The following is a 26,443-nucleotide window of genomic DNA, read 5'->3' as shown; positions in this document are numbered from 1 at the left end:
TGTCCTGTTTTATAAGCTTTTTGGTTCTATTGCGTAGTTCTAGGAATTTTTGCCTAGTAGAGGGGTTTTTGGTTTTGCACCAGTTGTCCCAGGCTTTATCCCCATTTTTCATTTCAAATTTAGTGTTTTTTTTGTAGCCATGGGGATGGTTGGGATCTAGTTCGGGAACGTCTTATGGAGACGTGGTAATTAAGGATGCTTAGGAATGTTTTATTAAAGTAGTCAACTGCACCATCTAGTCTGAGGTATTTTAGAGGTTACCAGTTACAGTCTTTTAGGGATGAGCTGAATGAGAGAGGGTTGAAGTTAGTTTTTTTGCGTATTTGATGGTAGATGATGGGTTTCACTTTATAAAGGTGTTTTCTTAGCAGGAAGGTTGGGGAGTGATCACTGAGGCTGTCAGATAGGCAGCCTGCTATATATGACTGGGGGCTCTTATTGACTAGTATCCAATCAAGGGTAGTGTGTTTGTTGGAGTTTTTATTTATCCTAGTAGGTGACAGGATTAGTTGGGTGAAGCCATGAAGGTTTACATGAGGGAAGAGATTATTTGTTTAAGGAGCTCCAGAGTATGTTGCTGAAATTTTAGCATATGGAACTGACAATTTAGTGCCCTAACAGCAAGAATAGCTAAGGTGTATAATTGTTTAGCCCATCTGTCTAGTGCTCTGGAATCCCTATCTGAGGCGGTGGGATTGTTAGCAGAGGTTGCTTTAATCCCTTTAGCCCCTTGAGAAATTACCTCAGGGTCAGCAGTAGGATTTTTAAAAATAAATTTGTGTGAGTCAGGGATTATATAGTACCTGTCTGGTTTTCTGGGTGCAGGAGGGAGATGGTCAGGAGTCAAGCTGGATTCCAGGAAAACATCCAGGACTGGGGGGATGGCCAATGGTTTGTGCTATGGAAGATTTAATAATTTCCTGAGTCTCTTTTTAGACTGAGGGTAGTCCTGACTCTCCCATTGGAAATGCTCCCTTAAGGTATGAAGGGTTTCCCCAAAGGAAAAATCCTCTGGGGGAGAAGCGGAAGGGACGGAATCCTCTACATCAGAATCCTCATAAGTAGAGAGGGGTTGCATGTCTTCATATTCAGATGCATCAGAGTCATATGACTCTTGTTCAGACAAAACTACAGGGGACAGTTCTCTTTTCCTTTTGGAGGGATTACCTTGGCTTCCCCTGATCAACATGATAAGGTCTTCTGCCATTTTAAGTATATGAGACTGAGGCAAGGACACAGGTGCCTGAGATTGTGTCGTCGGTTTCTTGGGAGTGGTTCGTACCCTGGGCCTAAGAAACTTGGTAGTTTTCAAAAGAATGGTAGTCACGAAAGAAGACGGTTTATGTTGAGAATCGGTAGTGTGAAGGACTTCTTCGGAAGCCAGTGCCTACTCAGCGGCTCTGGACCCATCCAAGGTAGAGACGACCGCAGGATCCTTAGTCGAAGTGTTTTGCGGCATACCGGACTCCGAAAGGGTCTCGGTAGCAGCCTGCAAATCCACAGACACAGGCATCAGGAGCTGCAAAAGCACCTCACTGAGGACCAGAGAACTGACGACTAGCTTAACGGAGGCATCATAGGTAGGTTTGCACCTGTGCGGACTGTCTCTGTCTTTATCATTACGTTTTTTGGAAGCTCTACTGTTGGATGGCTTACTGAAGCCATATCGGAGTTCGAGGACTAAGTGAAAATATCTAGCGACAATAAGGGCCTGATGATGGATAGTTCTGGCATTGAACAAAGCACAGAAGTGATAGTGGGGGACATCGTGGTCTGGGCCTAAACAAGTGACGCAGTAAGAATGAAAGTCTCAGTGTGGTATTTGCTTTCCACAGGTGAGACAATTGTTAACTTTTTCTGACATTGTTTAGTGCAAGAAAAAAGGATCCCCAATGGGTTTACTTAGCTTTAGAAGACTTCAGCTTCAAATTGGTAGATGAAACTCAGGTAGCGGCTGGCCGGCAGTCGTGTGAACTGCTTCTGCTTCGGGCTCCATGGCAAGAAAGACTGATGTAATAGTGTCGGCTGCCTTACTTTATACTACTGATGACCTGACGTCAGTCCTGAAGCGACAGCAACCAACGCAGAAATAATAAGCCTCTGGTATTCGGGCCAGCCAAGGGCTACCCTGGCAGGGATAACCCAAATTTGACGAGTGCAACAGTGAAACACGAAGAACATCTACACTGTTTCCTTCTGACAACTTGTGTCTTGGAAGGGTAATTTCTGTGGTATTTAGGAACTGGGGGCACAAACAGGTGCTTCAGTTCCTTAGGTTCTTTTCCCTTGTCATGCAGGGACTTGAACAGGGCTGCGACTTCAGCACCAAAAATGGCATCACTGTGCAGAAGTGCATTCATAAATTTAGCCTTAATATCATCAGGCAAAGGCTGGAGATGCAACCTTAAGCTGCTGACCTTGCAGATACCTCAGCTGCATCATAACTGCATTTAACAGAATGTCTAAGCACCTGGGCTGAGGTTGACAGGAGACAGGCAAACTGAGCCTTGGCTGGAGCATCAGGAAGGTCTAAGCCTAGCTAAGAAGCTTGGTAAAGCAAGGCCAGAACATATTTTTACATTTGGGTCTGGTAGTTAACGCCTGTGAAAGCCAGGATACAAAAGCATACACTTCTTTCCCTAACCTTTCCATCATTTTGATCTCCTTGTCGGAAGGGAGAAGATTAGTATAGGGAAGCAATTTAAAAAGTTTGTCAGCAGAGAAAGATATACCTGCAGGATCTGCAAGAGAGCATTTGAATAAGAACTTCCTATCCTCAGGGACTTTATAGAATCTGTCAAGCCTTTTTGGGGCTGGGGGTTGAGACTTTCGACTCTGACACTGAGAGCAAGGCATCGAGAAAGGCATGTAGAACAGGAGGGATGGTCGAGGGAGAAGGAGAGTTTATCTGCAACAGGTCACAATATCTCTTTTTACCTTCTGATACTTAACTTGAAGTGATCTCTCTTCCTGGAAACTGTTTCTCCAAAGGACAAATCTTCCTCAGGAGAATCCCCATTGTTAGAATCTAATTCAGGGAAACATAACCCAGAGGAGGCTCTATTTGGGATGTGCAGATCAAAGATTCATCAGATGAAGAAGAATCTTCTTCACCAGAGGCTTGCTGTTCCTCCACTGATCTCCAGGGAGTGGGGGAAGGAACAGAAATGGGTGGAAGGGCTTAGGATGGCTTTAAAGCCAGGAAGGCATTCAAGAGTCCCTGTGAGAAGGCCTGAAAATCAGGAGAAGGATCCTGGGAAGAGGAAACATATTTCTGTTTATGCTTCGTTTTACCAGGACAAACCACCTTAGGTTGTGAAGAAATAGGCACTGTGTCAGGTGTAGGGACTGCTAGAGATGGAGGAACTGGAGGAGCTAGAGGACCACCAATTGGGACACCCGCGATAGTGGGCTGTGATTCCCTCATCGCCCTGAACACCCAACATTACGACCTGTGAGAGATGCACTTATATAGCCAAACTGGAAACGAAGCTCTCTTCACCAAAGACTGGCCTAGACAGTCAAGAGGAGAAGGTAAACACTTGCACCGCACCACACTCATCACATATGCCCTCAAAATCTACACCACCAAAACACACACACAGAACCACAAAACACACACCTACATTCGCGGAGGCTCTCAGTACAAATCTGCCCAAACAACAGAGACCTCCAAAGCAGAAATGCAAGCAACCGCCACCCCCCAACACAACCCAAATAACACATAGCTCACATACTCAGTGTGCCACTCAACTACAGCCCATAAGGCATAACGTACCCAACACTCTAGTCATAGGGGACTCTATAGTCAGGCACACTGATGTTCCACTCACCAGGATAAACAAGGAAAAAGTTACTGTCAGCTGCCTGTCAGGTGCCAGGATCCGCCACATAACGCACGCACTCAGGTCACTCCACAACAAGTACAAATATGACTCTGTCATTGTCCATGCTGGTGTGAATGACCTGAGACGTACCTCCCTGGACTACATGTAAAGAGACATGGAGGAGCTCTCTGATCTTGTAGACCAAGCCGGTATGACCCTAGCCCTGAGTAGCATCCTGCCATCACCCAGATTGACACCACAGTACAAGGACAAAATGATTGACTTTAACAATTGGCTAAGCTTTTGGTGTCATTCTAAGGGAATCCAGTATCTGTCTGCCTGGGATGACATGATCGACAGACCACGCTGCTTTGCCAGAGATGGCCTGTACCTGTCGCCCTTGGGATTCCGGATACTGGCAAAGGCTCTTGCCACCCCAATAGTGCCTTTTTTAGGCAAGGTTCAAATGACAAATTCACCACCGTAACAGGTACAAGAAAGCAAACTCTGAGGGTAATGCTACTCAATGCTAGAAGTCTAAACCTCAAAATGCACTCACTCGAGGCACTCCTTAAAATGGAGAAAAATGGCATCTGTGCAGTGACAGAGACCTGGTTCAAAGCTCCAGAGAGCACCCCTGCATTACCAGGCTATAATTCATACCACACCTTTCGGCCACCAAACCCAGACCAAAACACTAAAGGTAGAGGTGTGTCCATATTCATTAAGGATATCCACACCTCCAAGTTACTTGCTCAGCATAATGCATCCGAGATTATCCAAGTTCAACTAACTCTGGGCAAAACTGCAATCCAGATTGTAGCTTGCTACAGACCCCTCACCATGCCCCAGGATTCCCACTCCTCTTTTCTTGATACACTGGAAGATATTAAGGTACAACCCAACACTCTAATAATGGGTGATTTCAACTACCCTACCATTAACTGGGAAAACTACTCATGTACCAACTCTTTTGCTCAACGTTTTCTGTAAATCATCAATTCCAACGCTTTGGATCAACTTATCCACACCCCCAACAGGGGCAGCAATATCCCAGACCTGGTCATCACCAACATGGGTGACCGGTGTTCCACACCAGAGGTCAGCTCCTCATTGGTCAAATCCAACCACAAGCTTATCACCCTAGACATCCACATCCCGCTTCCACCCCCCATTAGGAAAACAACCGTAAAATGTTTCTGCAAAGCCAACTTCACACTTCTTAAGACAGAAGTGGCAAACTTCACGACACCCATGCAGATGGACAATAGAGGTACGACTGCTGAATCCTACACAAATGCACTTTATAAGCACTTACACGAGTGCATGGATCGTGCTATCCCTAACAGAACCAAGATGCTATCCTCCAAAAAAGGAAGCCAATCTGGTGGTCTTCTGCCATAAACAAACTCTACAACAGAAGAAAGAAACTGTTGCAAAAGAGAGTAAAATCTCACGATTGGAGGAACTCCCTGGTCAGCCTCAGTAAGAAGCTGAGATCCCTCATAAAATCCTCCAAAGCTAGTTATGAAAACACAATTGCCACTGATTCTAAAGACAACCACAAAGCATTCTATAGCTATGTCAAAATACTCAATAGCAACACTCAGATCTGCTCTGAGTTACAGCACAATGACACTAAATATATAGAACCAACTGATATTGCCAACAACCTGGCAGATCTCCCTCTCACCCCCTAAAGGGCCCATCTTTATACCGGAGGAATGCAAAGTTCCTGTAATCACGGCTGCACAGGTAAAAACTTCACTCTCCAAAGCCAAGAACACAGCATCCATGGAACCTGACAACAACCCAGGCTGCCTTCTACATGAACTACAGAATGAACTGGCACCCCATCTAAGTACCATGTTCAATCATAGCCTCAGCTCAGGCTTTGTGTCCATTGAATGGTGCACCGCGACAGTTATCCCACTCCACAAAGGGGGGGCCACAACAGACCCCAGGAACTACCACCCCATTAGCCTGACGAGCCTCGTCTGCAAGGCCATGGAACGTATCATCATGGAACTCATAAACAAAGTCATTGGAGATCTCCAAACTCTGGACCCCACACAGTTTGGGTTTGTAAAAGGCAGATCATGCCTCCTAAACCTGATAGACTTCTTTGAAGTAGTCACCAAAGCCACAGATGAGGGTAAGGTGGTTCACACAGCCTATCTAGATCTCACCAAGGCGTTCAACACCACCCCCCACTCTGGAATTATATATAAACTCACTAAACTAGGTATAAATCCCTATGTCACAAGATGGGTTGCCGACTGGCTTACTGACAGAACACACACCATGAAAGTAGCAGACTCCAAATCAGACTTCAGACCAGTGACAAGTGGAGTACCACAGGGTTCAATCCTATCTCCTGTTTGGTATCTACTTCTCTGAAGTACAGGCTAACACAGAAGGTCTTTGGCTAACTAAATTTGCAGATGACTGCAAACTAGGAGACATAACTGAAACTCCTAACGATGTGGACATTCTACAAAAGGGCCTCACTGTGACAGATGCCTGGTGTCAAAGACATGGTCTCAAGCTCAATGCCAAAATGTGCATTGTCATCCCCTTTGGAAAAAACTCTGTACCCATGAACTACTACATAGGTGGCAGTCTACTTAACACCGGAAGTGTGATAAGAGACCTTGGGACACAGGTGGACAGTAGTCTCTCCTTTAATAATCACATCGCCACAGTGGTCAGGAAATCCTTCTACGTGGCACACCTCATCACAAAAGGTTTCTCATCCAGAAAAAAGAGGTCATTGTTCCACTCTACTCATCACTCATTAGACCCATTATAGAGTACAACGTCCCTTTTGGTATATACCTCACAAGAATCTGCAACAACTGGAAAGGCTGCAAAAATACCTCACAAAGAGGATTAATGGCCTCAAACACATGCCTTACGCAGACCGTCTCAAAAAACTCTAGCTTTACTTCGTCGCATATCGCCTACTCAGAGACGATCTCTGCCTAACATACAAAGCTATGTCAAACCCAGAGCTGCTGGACATGTTCCACTTAAAGAAATCCCAATCCTTCCGAGCTACACACTCTAGGGACCTAAACCTTGTCACCACAATAAACAGAACATGCTGGAGGGATAGATTCCTGTCCCAGAGACTTCCCATACTCAGGAACAGACTACCTATCTTTGTCAAACAGAGCTCCTCATTAACAATATTCAAGAAAAATCTTGATGACTGGATGGGTAATAGGAAATTTACCTCGGGGATCACTTCTGTGGTTCTGCTTGACAGGGGCACAGGAAAATAATTTTCTTGGGTGGCGAAAGCCAGGGCACCTTTTTGGCTAGGCTTGTATAGGCCCTAGGGCCAATAGCCTAGTACCTACCTATGAACCTATGAACAGATATCTACATTGCCTCTGTGGATGTGCTAGTGGCACCCCCCCCTAATGACTTTTGAAATGGCACCCGCTGGAGGTTGGGAACCACAGAATGAACAGACCTCCGGGCCTACACTGGCCTCAAGAGGAATGTCCGAATCCAGAGGCACAGCCGAAGATTTGGGCTTGACCTTTCTGGCCTTCCTTCTTCAGTTGTTCACAGGACAGACCCGCGGTGCCCTCCAAACCAAAAGCTAACCTTTTCAGCCATTGGTTCTTGAGGTAAATATTCAGAGCTGATAAACAACTACAAAGGGTCTTGGGGACAAACTCCTGGCAAATCTCACAAGACTTGTAATAGTGTTTGGACCCTAAGCAAAACTAACACTGATTGTGGCTGTCTGCTTGTGGAATCTGGCATCCACAACTGCTTTTGCCTTTCCTAGATGACATCAATCTCAAAGACATGCACAGCAGCGAAAAAGAAAAAATAATTTTCCCCAACGGGACACATCTAAAAACAGCAAACACTCAGTGATCAGACGAACTGTAGAAGCTGTTATTCCCACTGGCGACAGAGAAGTTCTAAGGAATGGTATGTGTGACATCACCATTAAGGTCTACGCTGCCTGCCTTGTTTTGTGCAACATCTCACTTACCATGCAGTAGCAAAAGTCTTCTGTATACTGGCCGGATATTTGGGTCGCCTAGGCGGGGAATCCCAAAGGTTAAGAATACTGCAACATAGGAATAGAAGGACATGCACCTAACATTTGAGAACCGAACACCATCCAGGAGGTGGAATGCTGTGAAATATATTTTACATTTTGTTTATTTTTTTTTTTTATTGCCTTCCAGAAACAGAGTTTCTGTTGGCAGCAGTTTGACTATTTTTCAACAGTAAACTATCTTTCTCTATTTCTAAACAGAAACTCTTGAAAGCAAATACATTTCTTTACTTTTGCATACAATTCTGCACTTTTGGCACCATGTGGTGCCTGGATGGCAAGAAAATAAAAGACAGTGTATAGTCTAACCAAAGTCTTTACCTAAACTGAACACACTAAAGTACACCACCTGACTTTCAACTTCCTGTAGATAAGCTTAAATGCTAATGAGCAGCTATGTATAACCTGTACCTTTAACATGTCTTAAGTCTGTTTTTTTCTGATAACAGGCAGCAAACCACAGGAAAACAAGAAGCTTCTTGATTTTTATTTTCCATTAAACCTAAACACTTTTAAAGCAAAATGCCTTCACATAAATTTGCCACCAGTCACAGGTTGTTGGATTACATTTAAAATGTAGTAGACTGATGGTAAAATGGCAAAATCTATGTGGAATTAAAAAAAAAAGTACAAGTCAGGTACATTATTCGATGATCTAAGTGATCATTGCCTTACCTACATTATTAGGCTCAAAGCCGTCATTCCCAATCATCCCACCTACAAAACTATAATAAATGTCAGGAACTTTAACCTTGACAAACTTCCAAAAAGAACTCAAAGCATGTAACTGGAATGTCTTGAAACAACTCCATTACAAGAAGCAGTTGAGTACTTCAGTACCAGATTTCGGGCTATCCCTTAACCACCATGCTCCTGCCCGTACTATCCGTGTAAAAGCCACTGTTGCACTATGGCTATCTACAGAAACAAAAAACAAAATTAAACTAAGAAACAACGCCTGGGCCTGTTACCCATGTTACCAAAGCCCCTATGGATCAAGTAAGATACCGGCAGCTAAGAACCAAACCAAAAAATCTGTCATTCTAGACAAAGAAAATCACTACATCCTCCTACAACAAAAATATAAGCTAAAACCTCTAAAGTTCTGAGCTGGTATTAACAATCTCTTTCACCTAGGCCGTTCCGCCACTCCTACCCCATCAGCTACCCTTGATAAATCCCTTGTAGAAATTGCAAACCGCTTCAACTCCTTCTTTACTGAAACTATCCAGTCTCTAGCTACCAATCTCACTCCATTGGACACAAACAACAGCTCTGGCACATCTAGACCTGATCCACCCAGCACCCAACCCAGCTTTACCTTTCAAACCGTACCTACCAACCTTATCCGGACCTTACTCAAAAAGTTAAAACCTATTACACTAGCTGCCGACCACCTCCCAGCTGAATATCTTCAAAAAGCAGCTGATGCCATAGCATTTCCCATTTCTACTCTGATCAACAGATCCATCTAAGAAGGATCCATCCCAGCAATATGGGATATATATGTTATACCTCTCCATAAAGGAGGAAGTTCCACAGAATTATCTAATGTTAGACCTATAGCAATTCTTTCACCACTAGCTAAAATCATGGAAAGATGCATACACAAATTATGCACTTTCTTATTCAAATGGAAAGCTCGCCAACTCTCAGCACGGCTTTAGGCCATTCCACACTACCACCACGGCTCTTCTATCTTTCTCTAATGTCATCAATCTTCATCATAACAACAAACTATCTTCAGCACTCTTCCTAGATCTCTCAAAAGCTTTCGATATGGTCAACCATCAGCTACTGCTCAATGCCCTACAAACCATCGGTTTAGACAAACATGCAATACAATGGTTTCACTCCTACCTAAACGGTAGACAGCAGGCTGTCTTATGGCAGAGCAAGCTGTCATCCCAACTTCCTCTAACCCTAGGTGTCCCACAAGGGTCCATATTAGGTCCACTTCTTTTCTCTATCTTTATCAATGATCTGCACACTACCATCCCAAGAGCCACCTGCATCCAATATGCAGATGACTCAGTGCTAATATGCTCCGCCTCCTCTCCAACACAACTTCTAACCCTCACCCAGACCACTTTCAGCACGGTAGAAACATGGCTAGTTAATCGCCGCCTGCTTCTAAATCCTAACAAAACCAAGCTACTACTTTTCTCCCCTAACCATAGAATTTCTCCTCTTTCCTTCAACACCAAATCTAGCAATGACACCATTATCTCCCCTGATGACCATACAAAGCTTCTAGGCATAATAATATGCAACCTTAAATTTGATAAACAGGTCAATCACACTATTGTGTCCATCACCAAAAAACTTGGCTCCCTGTACAGAGCCAAACCTTTCCTCACCCCCCCTAGCTAGGGTAGCTACTGTAAGATCACACCTGCTCTCTACCCTTATTGTAGGTCTCCCCTGTACTCATCAACCTAGCCAAAACTGATCTCAACAAATTATCAGGATGTTGCAATCATATAGCCAGATTCACTACTGGCATGGCTTTTTAGGACCCACCACTGCCAGAACCTCAAAGCACTGGGATGGCTAGAGTATCCTACCCTTCTACAGTTCAACCAGCTTACAGTGGCGCATAAAATACTCTATCAACCTGATAACACCCCTGCCCTCAAAAATATTCTCACCCCTCATAGTGCCCCCAGGCCATTACGGTCAGCTGATAAACGAATGATACTGACCCAAAAATCCAACAACTCTGCAGGCGATGCTATATTTGCCAACTCAACCGGTAAAATCTGGAATCTACTCCCTACTACCATTACCAAGGAAACCTCACTACACCTATTTAAGAGAGAGCTCAAGAAATACCTCACATCTCATTGGCTGTGCTCTTGTTCTAAACCTGACTAACAACTTCACTAATACATGTCTTGCTACCCAACCTGCTGTTTAGCCAAGTATCTATGCCTCATAGCATTTGAATGTCTAAGCATTGTGAATTATGAGATCTGATTGTATTCTATGTTCACATTTTCTGATATGTCTTTGCCAATCAGATGTAAGTCTACACATTGTGTATATTGACATCTGCCTGTATTCTTTGACTATATTTATCTAAACATGTCTGCCTGAGTTTATCACTCAGTGATGTATGTACTGTCTCTTTTTTGGTATGTGGAGCTTTTCTCCCTGGACCTCCGCTGAAAATGGACATATATCCAGTCGGACTATCTCGGTCAACAAATGTACAATAAAAAATAAAATAAATAAATAAATAAAAATAGTGACATACATATTAAAGATGAATTTGCCACCAAAATGAATACTTTTCACTTAAGCACCAAGACATTATTTTCAGCACTCACTGTCTTTTTTGTGATGACTTACTATTTTCTTATGCACTAGGTTACCCTTCCCGTTATCTCTGTGTAATGGGGTGGAAAAGGGACAAGGCATTTTTTCTGATCACCAGCCTCCACAACTGTCACCCTACATGTTGCATCCACAGCAATACAGCCACACTTAAGAGAGTTTTTCCACCTGTCTGGGTAGTTCCAGTAGTTTTGCTGATATATCCATCATACATCTTTCTAATCTTCTCCTTCATCTATTCTAGGAAAGCAATTTGAAACTTGGTTTTATGTGTCTGACAATTAATGTCTCTGAAGGACAGATGGGCAAGCTGGGCATACTCTCTTCTTAAACTGGTCCAATCTGTTTCCTTGTCAATGGAAGTAGTACAGGTACCAATTCTGGCCCTTCTTCTGGATCCACCACAGGGTTTCTTTAAAGGAACTTGTGGAAAATCTGGACCCTGTAGGACTACTGAACCTTGTAAAATCTACCTAGCTTCTTATGAGCAGGGAGATGGATACCTGGTTCCTTGCAGATTGTTAAGAAGGCATCCTCTAGAGCCCTCCAAAATGGAGGAACAGACACACTTTTAGGGGGTTCATACCAATTACATCAAAACATATTTTTTCCTGACATCTGATACCTCTTTATCTTCCAAACTGCAGTGATCTTTCACTCTACAGAGTCTTCAAATGAAATTTTTTCTGTCTGAGAATATCTGGGAGGGGGAAGGGGCAACTGGGAGAAAGAGTTCAATTGTTCACCCTCACTCTCAAGAGGATAGTCATCCTTCTCTCTGGGAAGGGCTTTCCTCCTTCTCTTGGCAGAAGATGCTCCAGACACTGACAACTGAGTTGCATTCAGCTGCAAGTTCTGTAGAACCTGGTGAAATCTCTATGCCAAGAAAATATCTTCCTGGGGAACAACCTAATAAGGAAAAGGGATGAGTAGAGGCTTATCCATTGTGTGAGGTCAAAACAAATGGAATAAGCTGGTTGTGGCCTCCATATATCTCAGTTTCTGAGTCCTCTTAAGTGGGGTAGGCACCTTGGAGGCCAAGGACTGAGGACGGGATTTCCAGACCTCTATGCTCTGACCCACGGTGCCTCCTCTGGTGAAAACAATATGTACACAACCTGACTCTTCCACAATGCTAAAGCAAGCTTTGGCCATGAGAATCCAAGTTGGGATTCTTAGTCCTTTGTACCTTCATCAACAGGCATGACCGCCTTCAAAGAAGCTTTGCCAGACTTCAGACCCCTGAGATATGAGGGTTAGGTGCTGCAAAAGCACATTACTGGGTTATGCTTCCTCAAACCAAAACGGGACTCCAGATGTAATCATCCAGGTCCTAAATACTTTCCCCTTAAACAGTTTTTTAATCACTTCTTTGGGGGGAATGCCTCCTTATTGTGGTACAAGTCAGTGCCTCCAGTCTTCCAACATAAACTGTCTTGCAGGAATGCTCCCTTTCCACAAGAGCTTTTGGAACAGACCCTTGACAGATCCTACAACATTCAGTATTGTATTCCTGACCTAAACAGAAAACCTATAACTATGGTTATCTTTGTGTAGAAGTTGTCTGCTGCAAAAACACCTGCTTTCTTTCTTGGAGCAGACATGCCTTAAAATATCATACTGAGCATCCAACCCTACTGAACTACACAGAATTGGCTGTCAGTAACAAAATATAACAAACAAAAAGAAATAAAGAAGTTATGTACTTACCATAACGTTCCATGAGAGTTGTTCATCTCACCTTCATTCTTACACATGGGTTCGGAGCTGATCAATCAGCTCCGAGTCGGCAGCTCTCTGCTCTCTGTCCTACCTCAGATATAGTTTGCTGAACCCAGCATGAACAGATATAACCCAAGAAATACTCCAACCGGAGTAAGAAGTCCCAGAACAAGACCACCAGACCCCAAGTCTACTCTTTCTTCAAGACCCTGGAGGGGGAAGGCGGGTGGGAATGTAAGAATGAAAGCGAGATGAACAACTCACATGGAACGTTATGGTAAGTACATAACTTCTTTATGTGAAGTTGTTCAATCTCGCCATTCATTCTTACACATGGGTAGCATCCCAATCACCCTAATCCTGGGTGGCTCAAGGGAGTACATTTCTGAGGACAGTGGAACCAAAGGAAACCCTGTCCCTGGAGGCCCTGTCCACTTTGTAATGAGTGATAAAGGTATGCGGCTTAGACCAAGTGGCAGCTGCACATATAGTGTCCAAAGCCAATCGAGCTGCATAAGCAGAAGAAGTGAAACCAGCCCTACTGCAGTGCGCCTTCACACCATGCTCTAATTTAGTTTGCTGAAGAGTATATAAATTTAATGTAGTCAGTTAACCATTTGGAAAGGCTAACTTTAGAGACTATTAATCCTTTCTTAGTGTCAGCATGAGATACAAAGAGTTGGTCAGATCTTCTAAATTCCTTTGCCCTGTCCAAATAGAATCTCAATTGTCTGTGCACATCAAGTTTATGCAACATGTACTCCAACTTATTAGAATGATTGCTGAAAAAGGTTGGAAGTTTTATAGTTTGATTCAGGTTAGTCTCGGAATACACCTTTGGCAGGAATAAAGAATTAGTCCTCAGTGATACTCTGTCTGGGTGAAACACCAAATATGGGGGTTTGATAGAAAGGGCTTGAAGCTCAGACACCCTACGTGCTGAGGTAATGGCCATCAAGAAGAGAGTTTTCCAAAAAAGAAACTTCAAATGGCAGGATGATGCAGGCTCAAAGGGGAGAAGAATAATACATGACAGCACAAAATTTAGATTCCAGGGAGTAAAAGGTTGTCTAACAGGCGGCCTAAGATGAATGGTACCCTTCAGGAAGGCCCTACATAATCTGTGAGACATTAAATTATAACCTTCAGCTCCGAAGTGAAAATTCGAAATTGCAGCCAACTGAACTCTAATAGTGGCAGCTGCAGCACCTTTATGAAGAAGCTTAGATAGGAATTCCAGGATACTAGCAATCGGGGCAGCATAAGGATCAATGTTATTCTGGGAGGCCCAAAAAGCAAATCGTTTCCATTTACTAGCATACAACTTTCTGGTGGAAGCTTTATGCGAAGATACAAGAATATGCTGTACCTCAGAAGAAAATTCGTGTGACCTGGCTAGGATGGGAATTGCAGCAGCCAAGCTGTCAGTCTGAGGGAACAAAGGGAGGGATGGAGGGCCCCTGACGAATGTGTCAGCAGGTCTGGAACTGGGTCCAGAATCCAAGGTTCCTCCAGTTGATAAGAGTAGGAGGAAGGGGAACCAAATCTGTCGAGGCCAAAATGGAGCTATTAAGATTACAGTCCTTCCCAGGCTTTTGGCTTTCTGCAAGAATTTCGGAATCAGGTGTATAGGTGGGAAGGCATACAGGAGTCCCAGGTGAGTCCCTTGGGCTGTCCCCTGGAAGGGGGATTCAGAGCAAATTAGCTTCTGCATTTGGCATTTACAGGGGATGCAAACAGGTCGCAGCAAGGCTGGCCCCATCTGCGGAAAATCCTCTCTGCAACTTCGTCTTTGAGAGACCACTCGTGCGGTAACAGAATGACTCTGCTCAGTTTGTCCGCTATCATGTTGGATTTCCCCGGGATATGCATTGCTATCAGAAACCGCCTGGTGGATACTGCCCACTGCCAAATTCTCAAGGCCTCTTGACACAGGGGGTAAGATTTGGTTCCCCCTTGCTTGGTGATGTTCCAGACCACAGACATGTTGTCTGTCTGTATTGCAATCGTCCCTAGAGGAAGACAGTTGTGGAAGTGCTGCAACGCCAAAAGCACCGCTCTCAGCTCCAGAACATTGATGTGCAGCTATGACTCTGTCTCTGACCAGGTGCCTTGGGCTGTCCTTCCCTGAAAGAGTCCCCCCCACCCTATCAGAGAAGCGTCCGTGGTTGATGGCAGGGGAGAAACAAACAGTCGACCCATTGTAACTTGGTGGCTGATCAACCACCAGTGAAGATCCTTCTTGCAAGAGTCTGTAATCATGATTAAGAATGACATCGGAAGTTGTTTTTAAGACCACTGGGTGAAGAGTAACCACTGAAGAATCCTCCTGTGCATAGGCTCAAGAGGAACTGCTATGAGCCAAGCAGCCATGGTAATTAGTAACTTCAGTACTTGAGAGGCCGGTACTTTTCTTCTCTGCAAAATGTCTGAGACCTGGTTTCGGAGAGCAGCTATTCTGTCCAGGGGCAATTTTACTGCGGCAGTGGTGGTGGCTAGTTCTGCTCCGATAAAGGAGATACTCTGCAATGGAGACAAAGCAGACTTTTTGAAATTGATAGTGATGCCTAACTGAGAGCAGAGATTGAGAGTGTGATCCCTGGACAGAATTAGTTGATGCCTGGAGGCGGCGGTAAGGAGCCAGTCGTCCAGATACAGAAACACTCAGAATCCTAGACACCTCAGGTGAGCCATAACCACTGCCATGCATTTGGTAAACACTCTGGGGGCTGTTGTAAGTCCAAAGGGCAGTGCTCGGAATTGGCAGTGACTGGCTCCCAGCCAGAAATGTATATGATCTCTGGATGGTCTGGCCATTTTGATATGGCAGTACACATCCTTGAGATCTATAGAGCACATACAATTGCCCAATCCGAGGAATGGGAGAATAGACTGAAGTGTGACCATCCAGAACTTCTCCTTCTTTACACATGTGCTGAGTCTGCTGTGATCCAAGATGGGCCTCGAGTCCCTTGTCTTCTTTGGAACTAAAAAGAATGTGGAGTAAGTTCCGGATCCTATCTGGTCTGCTAGGACTGGCTGGATGACTCTTTTTTTCCTGCAGCCTCTGGATTTCTATGGCTGCTTGATCCCTGAGACTGGGTGGAACGTTTGGGATTTTTTTTCGAACAGTTGGGGTTTTCTAAGAATGAGATGAAGTAACCTCTGGTAACGATGCTTTGTACCCAAGAATCTCTTGTAATTCCTAGCCAGGCATCCAGATACAAAGCCAAGCGACCCCCGACTGCCTCCAGAGTAGGACAGTTGGGCCTCCTTTCAGGAGCAGTGATAGGGCTTACCAAGGAACTGACCCCTGTTGCCCTGGTTCTGTGGACCCCCTCTGCTGCCAGGGTGGCGTCTTCCATTATCACCCCCTCCTCTACCCCTGGAGGGGGGTTCACTACATGTGTTCTGGAAAGCAACTTGGGACTTTCGGAACCACGTTTCCACCTTTCTGCCTTTTGGGGCATGGTCTGATAGGGGTGGAAAAACGGACACCTACGGCAGATAGAGACTTTCCCTCCTGCTCACACCTAGTGCGAGTCTCCTTGACTTTGCGCATGAAAAGAGATGAGCCATCGAATGGGGTTTGACAAAGGAAGACTTGAAGGCTTCTGCAAAGGAGCATATGCGCATCCAGGAATGTCTCTGAAGAGCTATCGCTGGACCCGCTGTCCGACTCGAACCATTGGCTACATAGCAAATGAGCCGCATGTAAGAGTTAACTATGGAATTAAGGGTATTAAGCTGGGCTGTCACCTTCTAAGAGACACCTCCATCTGTACTATCCTGCAGAGTATCTCCGAGCTCTTTTAGAAGATCTCTTTGAAGATGGGTAAAATGAGTCAAGTAGTTAAGCGACTGCATAGCAAAGGTCGCAGAACTAAAGATGCATTTCCTGTACCTGTCCATAGTCCTGGAATCTTTATTAGGAGGATGGACAGTAGAAGAGGTTTCGGGCATCTCTTTCTTGGTGGCTGCCACCACCACCATGGCATCAACCGGAACTCCCTTAGTGAGGAAAATCTTGTCTTGGGGGGAGGTGATAAACTTGCTGGGCCTCCGAGGGACCGGTTCCATAGAATCAGGAGACTCCCACGCCCTTCGAGCAACCAATTCCATTAGTTTGTCGAAGGGCGGAGTCACTCAGGAGGTGGAAGGTTGAGACCCAAAGTCCTTCATGAGCACCGACTCATCCACAAACGGACTGCCAGTCACCCCTCTGCTTAAAGACTTCCAGGATATCAGCAAAAAAGATATCATCCGAGGTGGACCGTGAAGACCCTTCTGATTCCTCTAAGTCGGTGTCTGATGTCAAAGACTCCTACGGGGAATCTAAATGCCTCCTCTTACAAAGTTTCTTCCTGGGAACCTCATCAGTGGGAACTTCTGGTGAGGTCTCAGTAGAACAAGGGTCACCCGATGGGGTTATCTGAGGCTTCGGGTCTCGACGCTTCACAGGGATCTGCGATGTAGAGGCAGAAAGTGGCACTTCAGGGGAGGAAGAGGAGGGACCTGATGACGTGCGTGTCTTGGACGACATAACCCTCCTAATAGCATCGAAGGCTCCACTGCTCCAACCCGAGGAAACAGCTGGTTCCGAAGAAGATGGCAACCTCCCTGGCACCGAGACAGTGGGCTCCGAGCCAGAGGACGGAGCCAAGTTCATCCGTGCCAACGCTCCAAGAGGAAGGGTCAGAACCGATGCATCGGTTCAACTCCCCCCCCCCCCCACCGGAGCCGACCAGAGAGTGTCGGCTCCCAGACTCTTCCAATGGTACCAAAGAAGTCAGGGTTGATGGAGCTGATGGCATTGGAACAGGCCTCGGCTCCAAAGGCTCCACAAACATCAGATCCTCCTCCCTCAGCTCTGAAGGCTCGGTTCAGCTCGGAGGAGGAGTAGTCACAGCAGGTGCGAAGGTCTTAGGCCTCGAAACCGTCTGGGGGTTGAGGCCGATAACAATTTTGCCAGTGCCAGGTTCTCAAGAAGCCTCTGCACCACCCGGTCCACATCCACATCAGAGAGGGTCCTCAAAGAATGAGTCGAAGGAACCGAAGAAGCCACCAATTGAAGAATAGGCAATCTCAAGGTTTCGGAGACCGGTTCCAAGACCGGGGACCGGCTCCAAAACACTGGCTCGGTGCACGGCTCTGAAGACTGTGGAGCCGATGACCACACCTTCACAGTAAGACATGGAGTTGATGACTTGGGCTCCGAGGAAGCTTTGGAAGACTTCGGCCCCTTCGATGACTTGGAGGTCTGGTCAGCCTTGTCCAAGGACTCCTGAAAATCTGGCTTCAATAACCCTCTATCCACCAACTTCCTTTTCTTTCAAGCAAAACCCGACTACTGAAGGAATGGCAGATAGAGCAATCCTCTTGGAGGTGAACTGGCTCCAAGCAATAGACACAATTTAAATGGGTGTCAGTGATTAACATTTTCTGCCGACATTTTGGGCATTTTTTAAATCCTGATTTCTGCTTCTCCTTTTGGTCAGCCATGCTAAGAAGAAACACCAACAGTATGCTCTAAACTGGACAAAAACATTGTAGAACCACAGCACACACACACACACACACACACACACACACACACACACACACACACACACACACACACACACACACACACACACACACACACACACACACACACACACACACACCGCAAACTCTAACTACAGTAATAACAAACTGTAACAACTGTAACAGTAAAGTATAGCTGTAAAAAATTTTAAGCTATCTAATAAAAGCTAAATATACACTACTAATGACACTAAATCCTAAGAACTATTGAAGCACACATTAGAAAGGGATAGGGAACTAATAAACCAATGCATGGCCAAAGGTCTAAGAACAGTCGCTCTTAAGAGGATGAAATCTCATCAAAACTATTGAAAAACTAAAGCAAACAAAGGCTAACTAGCCCAAAAAACAATAGAAACAGTAAAATATCCAAAAGGCTTATCTATAAAGGTAAAAAGACAGAAAATTTTCACAAACTGGCCCGAGCTCTCCAACAACCTCTGATCTGTTGCAGCGGCAAACTAGATCTGGAGTAGGACAGAGAGCATCATGGGACAGGGACCTGGCCTCGAGCTGCTCTGAGATCTTCAGCTAGTAAAGTGGCCGACTCGGAGCTGATACATCAGCTCTGAACCCATGTGTAAGAATGAACGACGAGATTGAACAACTTCACATACAATGTTTCCCCAATGGAGTCCTTATCTGCCTAAACTCCAAACCAGGCCAAACAAGATTAGAGTACAGACACAGATAAGAAACAGTACAACTGCAGTAAGAAGGATCTAAAATGGCATGGATGGATGTCCGCTTTTTACAGAAAATACTGTAACATTCCTGGCCTGGAGAGGAGAAGGGTGCAGAGTTATGGAAGTTGAGGCAGACGTAAGGACTTGGCTGCAATGGAAATCTGAGTAGTAAAGATAGATCTCTATGCGAACAAGACACCTGGTTCCCTGTAGGTGTACAGTCTCAGCAAAAGTGTTTAATGTTGTAGCATACAGGAACTCTGTACTGGACATATTAAGTATACAGTTTTGTCAGTTTCAGCCGTTACCTGTTAAAGTATTTTCTGATGTTGAAAGTTGTTCACGAAGTTTCTCTACATCATCTGGGTGAACCTGGTTATAGAGAGTGCTGCCAAACCACTCTGACTGAGGCTGATTTAATACAGAGGTGACAGAATCAGAAACGTACACTATCCGTCCAGTCTCACAGGATACCACAAATAAGAATCCATCTGCTGCTTCGAGAATTAAGTGCTTCAGTTCCTATGTTTTCAAGGATTTAAAACAAAAAAACAATCACTGTCCGCACAGAACAGAAATGTTAATTAATTAACAACAAAATTAATAAAAATCTTTATTTATAAAAAATGCAAATGGTATACAGTAAATTCTCAGTTAACTGGCACCCATGTGGATTGGTAGATGCTGGATAACTGTAGTTTCTGGTTGCTTGAGAGTTACTATTAAAAATAGGCCTGACTAATACTGTACCCTATACTATTTTTTAGATTTGACTTATTCTCAGGTTGGGGAAAGGGAGGGAATTTATTCCTATCTTCCTTTTTAAAACTCGAAAAATGTAAGGTATGTTTCTGCAGGGGGGAAAAAGAAAGTGCAACACATGAAAATTGTACTGCATTTCTTCAATATTTTTTTTGCCAGTTGCTTGAGAGTGCCCGTTGCTTGAGTTCTGGTTAACAGAGTTTACTGTAATCACAAAAAACTCAATGTTAAAGTAATTAAAACAGACTCAAGGCATCATGCACAACCTAACAAAAATTTTTAATGGCAAAAGAGGGAGTGCGGGAAGAGACTCAATGAAGTAAACATAAACAGACAACAATTTCACACACAAGCACAAAGACAAAAACATGAGGCAAGTACTTCCTAAATTACCTGAATCATTTATTTTATTTAATGAGGGGGCTACAGGACACCTTAAATTTTACTTCTAATTTAGATTTTAGGTACATACCAATAAATACCAAAACAGATGAACATTTATTTGATTTAATATTTTTGTGACACCATGCTGAAAAAGAATCTGATATCTGTTATTAGCTGAACAGTGTCACACTTTATGGTACACTCTACAATAAGTGAAGGGACTAGAACCCATGACCTTCCAGTTATGAGCTGTATGAGCTACACGTCAGTAACACCTGACTTGAAACAGCACATTTTCTGTTTTCTGTCACTGTAACCATAACATAAAAATGTACTGTAGCAAAAGAAACATGATGTGTACTCAACATATCAGATGACATGCAAGAAGATCCCTGCAATGGATAAACAAATATCTATCCACCATATGAGATGCCCTGTACTAAAGCCTTCAAGAGTGATTAACTCTTGAGAGTTCCTCTTCTACAGTCCCCACCTTGACAAAATGTTCTCCCATGTCATTGTTCAGGAAAGTACACAAGTCCAGCTGACTCGTTATGGCATCACAAAGCAAGGAAGGCACACCTATATCCTCTTGCCACTCAGTGCTATCCCACCCACAGAGCACAGGCAACCTCCAAGAGAGGAAAACAAACAAAACAACATACAGGGGTAAAAATAAAGTGGATTCCTACCAGCAAGCAACACTCAATTAGGAGACGTGTCCAACAAAATTAATTAAACTGGGAACAAACCCAGCAACCCTGCGGGTGAAACTATATCTCTTCTATCTAAATAAATTAACTGTATGATTGCATATCTGTGGAAAAAGAAGAGAAACATCCCAAAATGATAAAGTCACAAAAACACTGCAGTCCTGAAGTAAACAACCAGAGCCAAGAAATCCTCAATTCCAGAAAAAAAAAAACGAATGGCATCGAAACCAATGGGTAAAAAGGTCCCACAAATAAACCATCTAGTAAAAACTGCAAAAATACCCAGCCACGCTACAGACTTCATCGTGTGACATTAAACCTTCTGCAGTGGATGCCCATGGGATATGTGCAAATGACCCTTTAAGGACAGAGTGTTTCAGCTACATGACTTTTGAATGCCCATGGCTTTTTACTTTTTAAGTCGTTATGCGTACATTCAGACCAATAAAGCCAAACCCACTACCTACAGACATGCATGTTTATGCCTTTTCTGACCTAGTCAGTACAGCATAACTGGTGTGTTTAGCTATAGTTTAAAGATACATAGCTCAAAAAAATCAAGCCAGATGCCCACAGACATTAGGATGCCTGCAAAACATCACAAATAACATCCAAACCAAAGGGTAAAAAGGTCACAAAGACAAACCATTCAGTAAAACTGCAAGAAAGACCCAGCCAAGATACAGTCTTCATTGTGCAATACCTCAAACGTCAAGAAGTGGAAGCCCATGGTATACATGCACATGACTTAAGCACATATCAGTGTTTCAGCTACATGGCTTTTGAATGCCTGTGACTTAAATCTTATGACTTTACCCCTAAAAGCAGACAGGAAGACCTCTGGAAAAGGAAACCCAAGAAAAAAAAAACAACAGGAGGACAGCAAAAAGGCAACAGGCTTTAGGAAGGGTCCAACATGATCTCCCAGAAGAACAAACGAAACCATGACAATTTTGAAGGAGAAAGAAAAGAGGGTGGGAAGTTGAGAAAGGCAGAGTGACAACTATGCCAAGTACATAACTTTCATATACAAAAGTTATGTCCTTACCATAATGATGCATCTCAGTTGTCTGCTTTCATTCTTCCTGAACCAATGGGTCTCAGATCCAACTTCGGCCATTTCTACAGACATTAGCTTCACAGTGTGAGCTCCTCCCCTTGCCCATAATTCTCAACTTTATCCTGAATTACCTCAGATCGAGTTTGCACTCTATTCAGTCTATAATCCTGCCCATAATACAATAGTTAATAACAGTACAGACTTATTACATATCATATACCAGTTAGGTTGTAAGGAAAGGAAGAGAAAGACTGGAGCTCTTCAGAAGGCAGGCAAAATAACACTGCCCAGGTCAAACTGGAAGACCAAATGCAAGTCTTCCAAGAAGAAAGGGGGTTGGATGGTGGCAGGTTGAGGAAGGACAAAAACAGACAACAAAGATGCATTGTTAATGGTGTGTACAATAACTTTTATATCTGATGTTATCTTTTTCGTCCATTCCTCGACTGACAGGGCAGAGTTCCCGACTACAGAAAAAAAACAGGGTGGTAATCAAGGAAGGGTATTCTGATGTACAGTAGAACTAAATAACACCCTCTTTCTAGACAAGATGTCCAATTTGTAATCAGAAATAAAGGTATGAGAATTCGACCAAATGGAAGGTGCACAAATGTCATCTATGGAAGCTGTGGACCAGAAAGTGGAGGGTGAGGCCACAGATTTGGTGGATGAGCCTTAGAAGCTTTAGGTAATGCCAATCTTTTCTTCCTATAAACAAAAGAAATGCAATCAGTAAGCCTTTTATTTTTATTTTATTTATGTATTTATTTATTTATTTAATATTTGTTAGCCAGGAAAGTCCAACTTAGAACAAAGCCAATTTTCAGTGAAGGCCCGGGGAGAAACACTCCAGATGCATGTCTTTGTGATATGGGAGGAAACCCACACGAATGCAAGGAGGACAAGAAGACTCTGCACAGAAAACACTCCAGCCGAGAATCAAACCAGAGATCCTCTTGCTGTGAGGCAATGCTACCGCTGCACCACTGCGCCGTCCATTTGGCCAAAATTAACTTTGAGATCGAACTTGCTCAACTTGGCTTTGGAAAAGGAAACAAATAGCTGTTCTGACTTTCTGAAAACTTTCATTTTCTGGGGATAGACTCTAAGCTGTCTATGAACATCCAAACAGGTGTAGCATGTATTATTTGCTGGAAAAATATGTAAAGAAAACACGAAGGTTGATGGACTGATTTACAGCTGCTTCTGAAGCCACCTTAGGTAGAAAGGAAGGATTAGTATGGAGGGACACCCTGTCCTTATGAAAGATCAGATATGGTGGCTTCCAAGACAGAGCCTGGAATTTTAATACCTGCCTGGCTGATGTGATCACAACCAGAAAAAAGGTCTTCCAAGTACACCTTGACAGCTGATTCAAAGGGGGGTTGAGTCAGAGCTTAAAGTAGTACTGTTAAATCTCCATGGATGGGAAGGATCCTTAGTAGGGGGTTACAGTAAGTAACCTTTACATAATCTACATGATGCCAAGGATGAACGGTTATCTCCTAGATGAAAATTAAAGATGGCTGCAAATTGAACCTTTACTGTACAATAACCAGCTCTGCTGCTGAATACAGAAGCAAAGAAGTCTAAGATAGCTGGAATAAGTGCTGAAAACTGATCTAGATGTTTCTGGAAAAGCTCAAAAGACTTTTCCATTTCTTCTTATCCACCTTCGTAGTAGAATCCTTCTGAGTGGATATGAGAATGTGTTGAACCGAGGAAGAAATCCTGCACTGTCTAGCCATCACTGGAAATGGAGAAACCATGGGGGTAAAATGAGGGTCCAAATGAGTTATTCCTGACAGATGAAACAGAAGATCCGAATATGGATCCAACACCCACGGAGGATGTACTAGATGAGGCCATAGGAAGGGAAAACATTCTTGTCAAGGCCGGAATGGGGCAATGAGGATTACTTTGCTCTCCCAGTGAGACACATTCTGAAGAAATTTGGGAATTAGAGGAGTAGCAGGAAATGTGTAAAGCAGCCCAGGGGCCATTTGTGAACTGGAGTGTCTTGGGCACTTCCTCTCTGGGGGAATCAGGGCGAAGTACCTGCTGAACCTGGAGTTGAGAGAGGGAAGTGAAGAGATCACAGTATGGGTGGCCCCATTAATGAAAATGTTCCCACCTCCACAGAGCTGAGAGACCACTCATGAGGGGAGTAAGACTGACCTGCTCAGTTTGTCTGCCAGCACGTTCAACTTCTCCAAGATATGCACCGCTAGAAGCAGCAGCCAGAAAAGATCACTTCCTACCATACTCTCAAAGCCTCTCAACATAAGGGGTAGGATCAGGTTCCCCCCTGCTTATTGATGTACCAGACTACCAACATAAAAGGCAACCTGAAAGCCTAGAGAGCACATCCAGGCCCCATTCCCTAGCAGAAGCAGAACAGACTACACCATAATAAGCTAAACATCTTTACAACACAAGAAAGAAACTGTAAGCAATAAAACATTTTATTCTGATGAATTAGAAGTTATGTACTCACCATAACGTTCCATCTGAGTAGGTAGTTCATTTGTCTGCAACCTGTGGGTTACGGATCCGATATCGGATCCGAGCCGGCAACTTGTTTCAAGCTAATGGATCCGAGCTCCTAGCTCCTCCCTTCACCCATAATCCCCTGCTAACCTTCCATGACCTCAGATCGAGTTTGCCTCTCAATATATATCCAACAAAGGAGATCTAACAACTAATAGATCCGAAGAAGGTCAGGGGGAAGGAGGGGGGGATGGTTGCAGACAAATGAACTACCTACTCAGATGGAACGTTATGGTGAGTACATAACTTCTAAATCTGAAGTAGGATGTTCATTTGTCAGCAACCTGTGGGACAGAGTCCCCAGCTACCTGCACCCTGGGTGGCCATCATGGAAGGATATTACGAAGCACCGCAGAGCTAAAGGATGCTCTCCCTCTAGAAAGCAGGTCTAGCTTGTAGTGGTTGATAAAGGTATGAGATGAAGTCCAAGTGGCTGCAGAACAAATATCATCCAAAGGAACTCTAGACTTGAAAGCCGCAGAAGTAGAAATGGAGCAGGTGGAATGAGCACGAACTCCTTCTGGTGCGGGTCTACCCGAGGCTTGATAAGCCAGTAGGATACATTGGGAAATCCAGCGAGATAAAGATACTTTAGAGATAGCTTTCCCTATGTTAAATTTGGCACAGGAAACGAACAGCTGGTCAGATTGTCTATGGCCAGCTGTCCTATGAGTATAAAAACGAAGCTGCCTATGAACATCCAATAAGTGCAGCTTGTATTCACCCTTATTTTGATATTTAGGGAAGAAAACCGGTAAATTCATGGATTGGTTTATGTTGGTTTCTGATGCTATCTTGGGAAGAAAGGAGGGATTGATCCTGAGGTACACTCTATCAGGGTGAAAAATCAGGTATGGAGGCTTCACAGAGAGAGCCTGAAGTTCCAACACTCTTTTCACTGAAGTAATGGCTACAAGGAATGCTGTTTTCCATGACAAGAATTTGAGATCCACTGAAGCAGCGGGTTCAAAGGGTGGAGCAGTCAAGGCTTGAAGAACTAAAGTAAGATCCCATGGTGGTACGGCTTCTTTTACAGGGGGTCTAAGTAAAAAGGTACCCTTGAGAAAGGTTTTACACAATTTGGCTGACATCAAGGGCCCTGTATCATGTCCCACATGATAATGAGAAATGGCTGCCAATTGCACTTTGACAGTTGAACAACTAGCGCCTTCCTGAAAGAGTTCAGTTAGGAAGTCTAAAATGGATGGAAGAGGAGCCGTAAAGGGATCTAGATTGTGGCGCTCCGCCCAGATGGAAAAACGTTTCCATTTACTTTGATACACTTTCCTGGTGGAGGGCTTATGTGCTGCCACGAGGATGGCTTTGACTGATGAAGAGATACCGGGAGTCCTAACTAGGAGTGGAACTGGAGCAACCAAGCTGTCAGTTTCAGATTGTCCAGATTTGGAGTTGGCAAGTCCAACGGATAGGAGATGAGATCCGGAATGGGATCTAGAATCCAAGGGTGATTCACAAGGTGAGACCACAGGTAAGGGAACCAAATTTGTCGAGGCCAGAATGGGGCAATGAGAATCATCTTGCTCCCCAACCGCGAGGCTTTCTGTAAGAGTTGTATCATCATTGGAAGAGGAGGATGAGGCCAAGCATGCATCAGAGCGTCTCTTGTAGATTCCCCTGGTGGGGGGATTAGAGCGAAGAAATTGTCGCATTTGGCATTTGATGGAGATGCAAAAAGATCGCAGCAGGGTTGCCCCCATGTTGCAAAT

General features: G+C 44.1%; 1 protein-coding gene across 7 annotated transcripts in view; it reads right to left on the bottom strand.

Annotated features, from left to right (window-relative positions):
• Positions 1 to 26,443, bottom strand: part of ARNT (aryl hydrocarbon receptor nuclear translocator) — a 2,399,029-nt gene that overhangs the window by 1,671,500 nt on the left and 701,086 nt on the right. For all 7 annotated transcript variants that reach the window (XM_044080044.1, XM_044080045.1, XM_044080042.1 and 4 more), the window contains one exon: positions 19,556 to 19,769. In XM_044080044.1, coding sequence (XP_043935979.1) covers positions 19,556 to 19,769 — 214 coding nt within the window. The remainder of the gene's footprint in view (positions 1 to 19,555; positions 19,770 to 26,443) is intronic.

The sequence above is a fragment of the Protopterus annectens genome, chromosome 8.part0 (genome assembly GCF_019279795.1).
Source record: "Protopterus annectens isolate FY-2018-M chromosome 8.part0, PAN1.0, whole genome shotgun sequence".
Lineage (NCBI taxonomy): Eukaryota > Metazoa > Chordata > Ceratodontiformes > Protopteridae > Protopterus > Protopterus annectens.
Note: the sequence above shows the minus strand (reverse complement) of the source record. Positions and strands in the feature narration are given on the sequence as shown.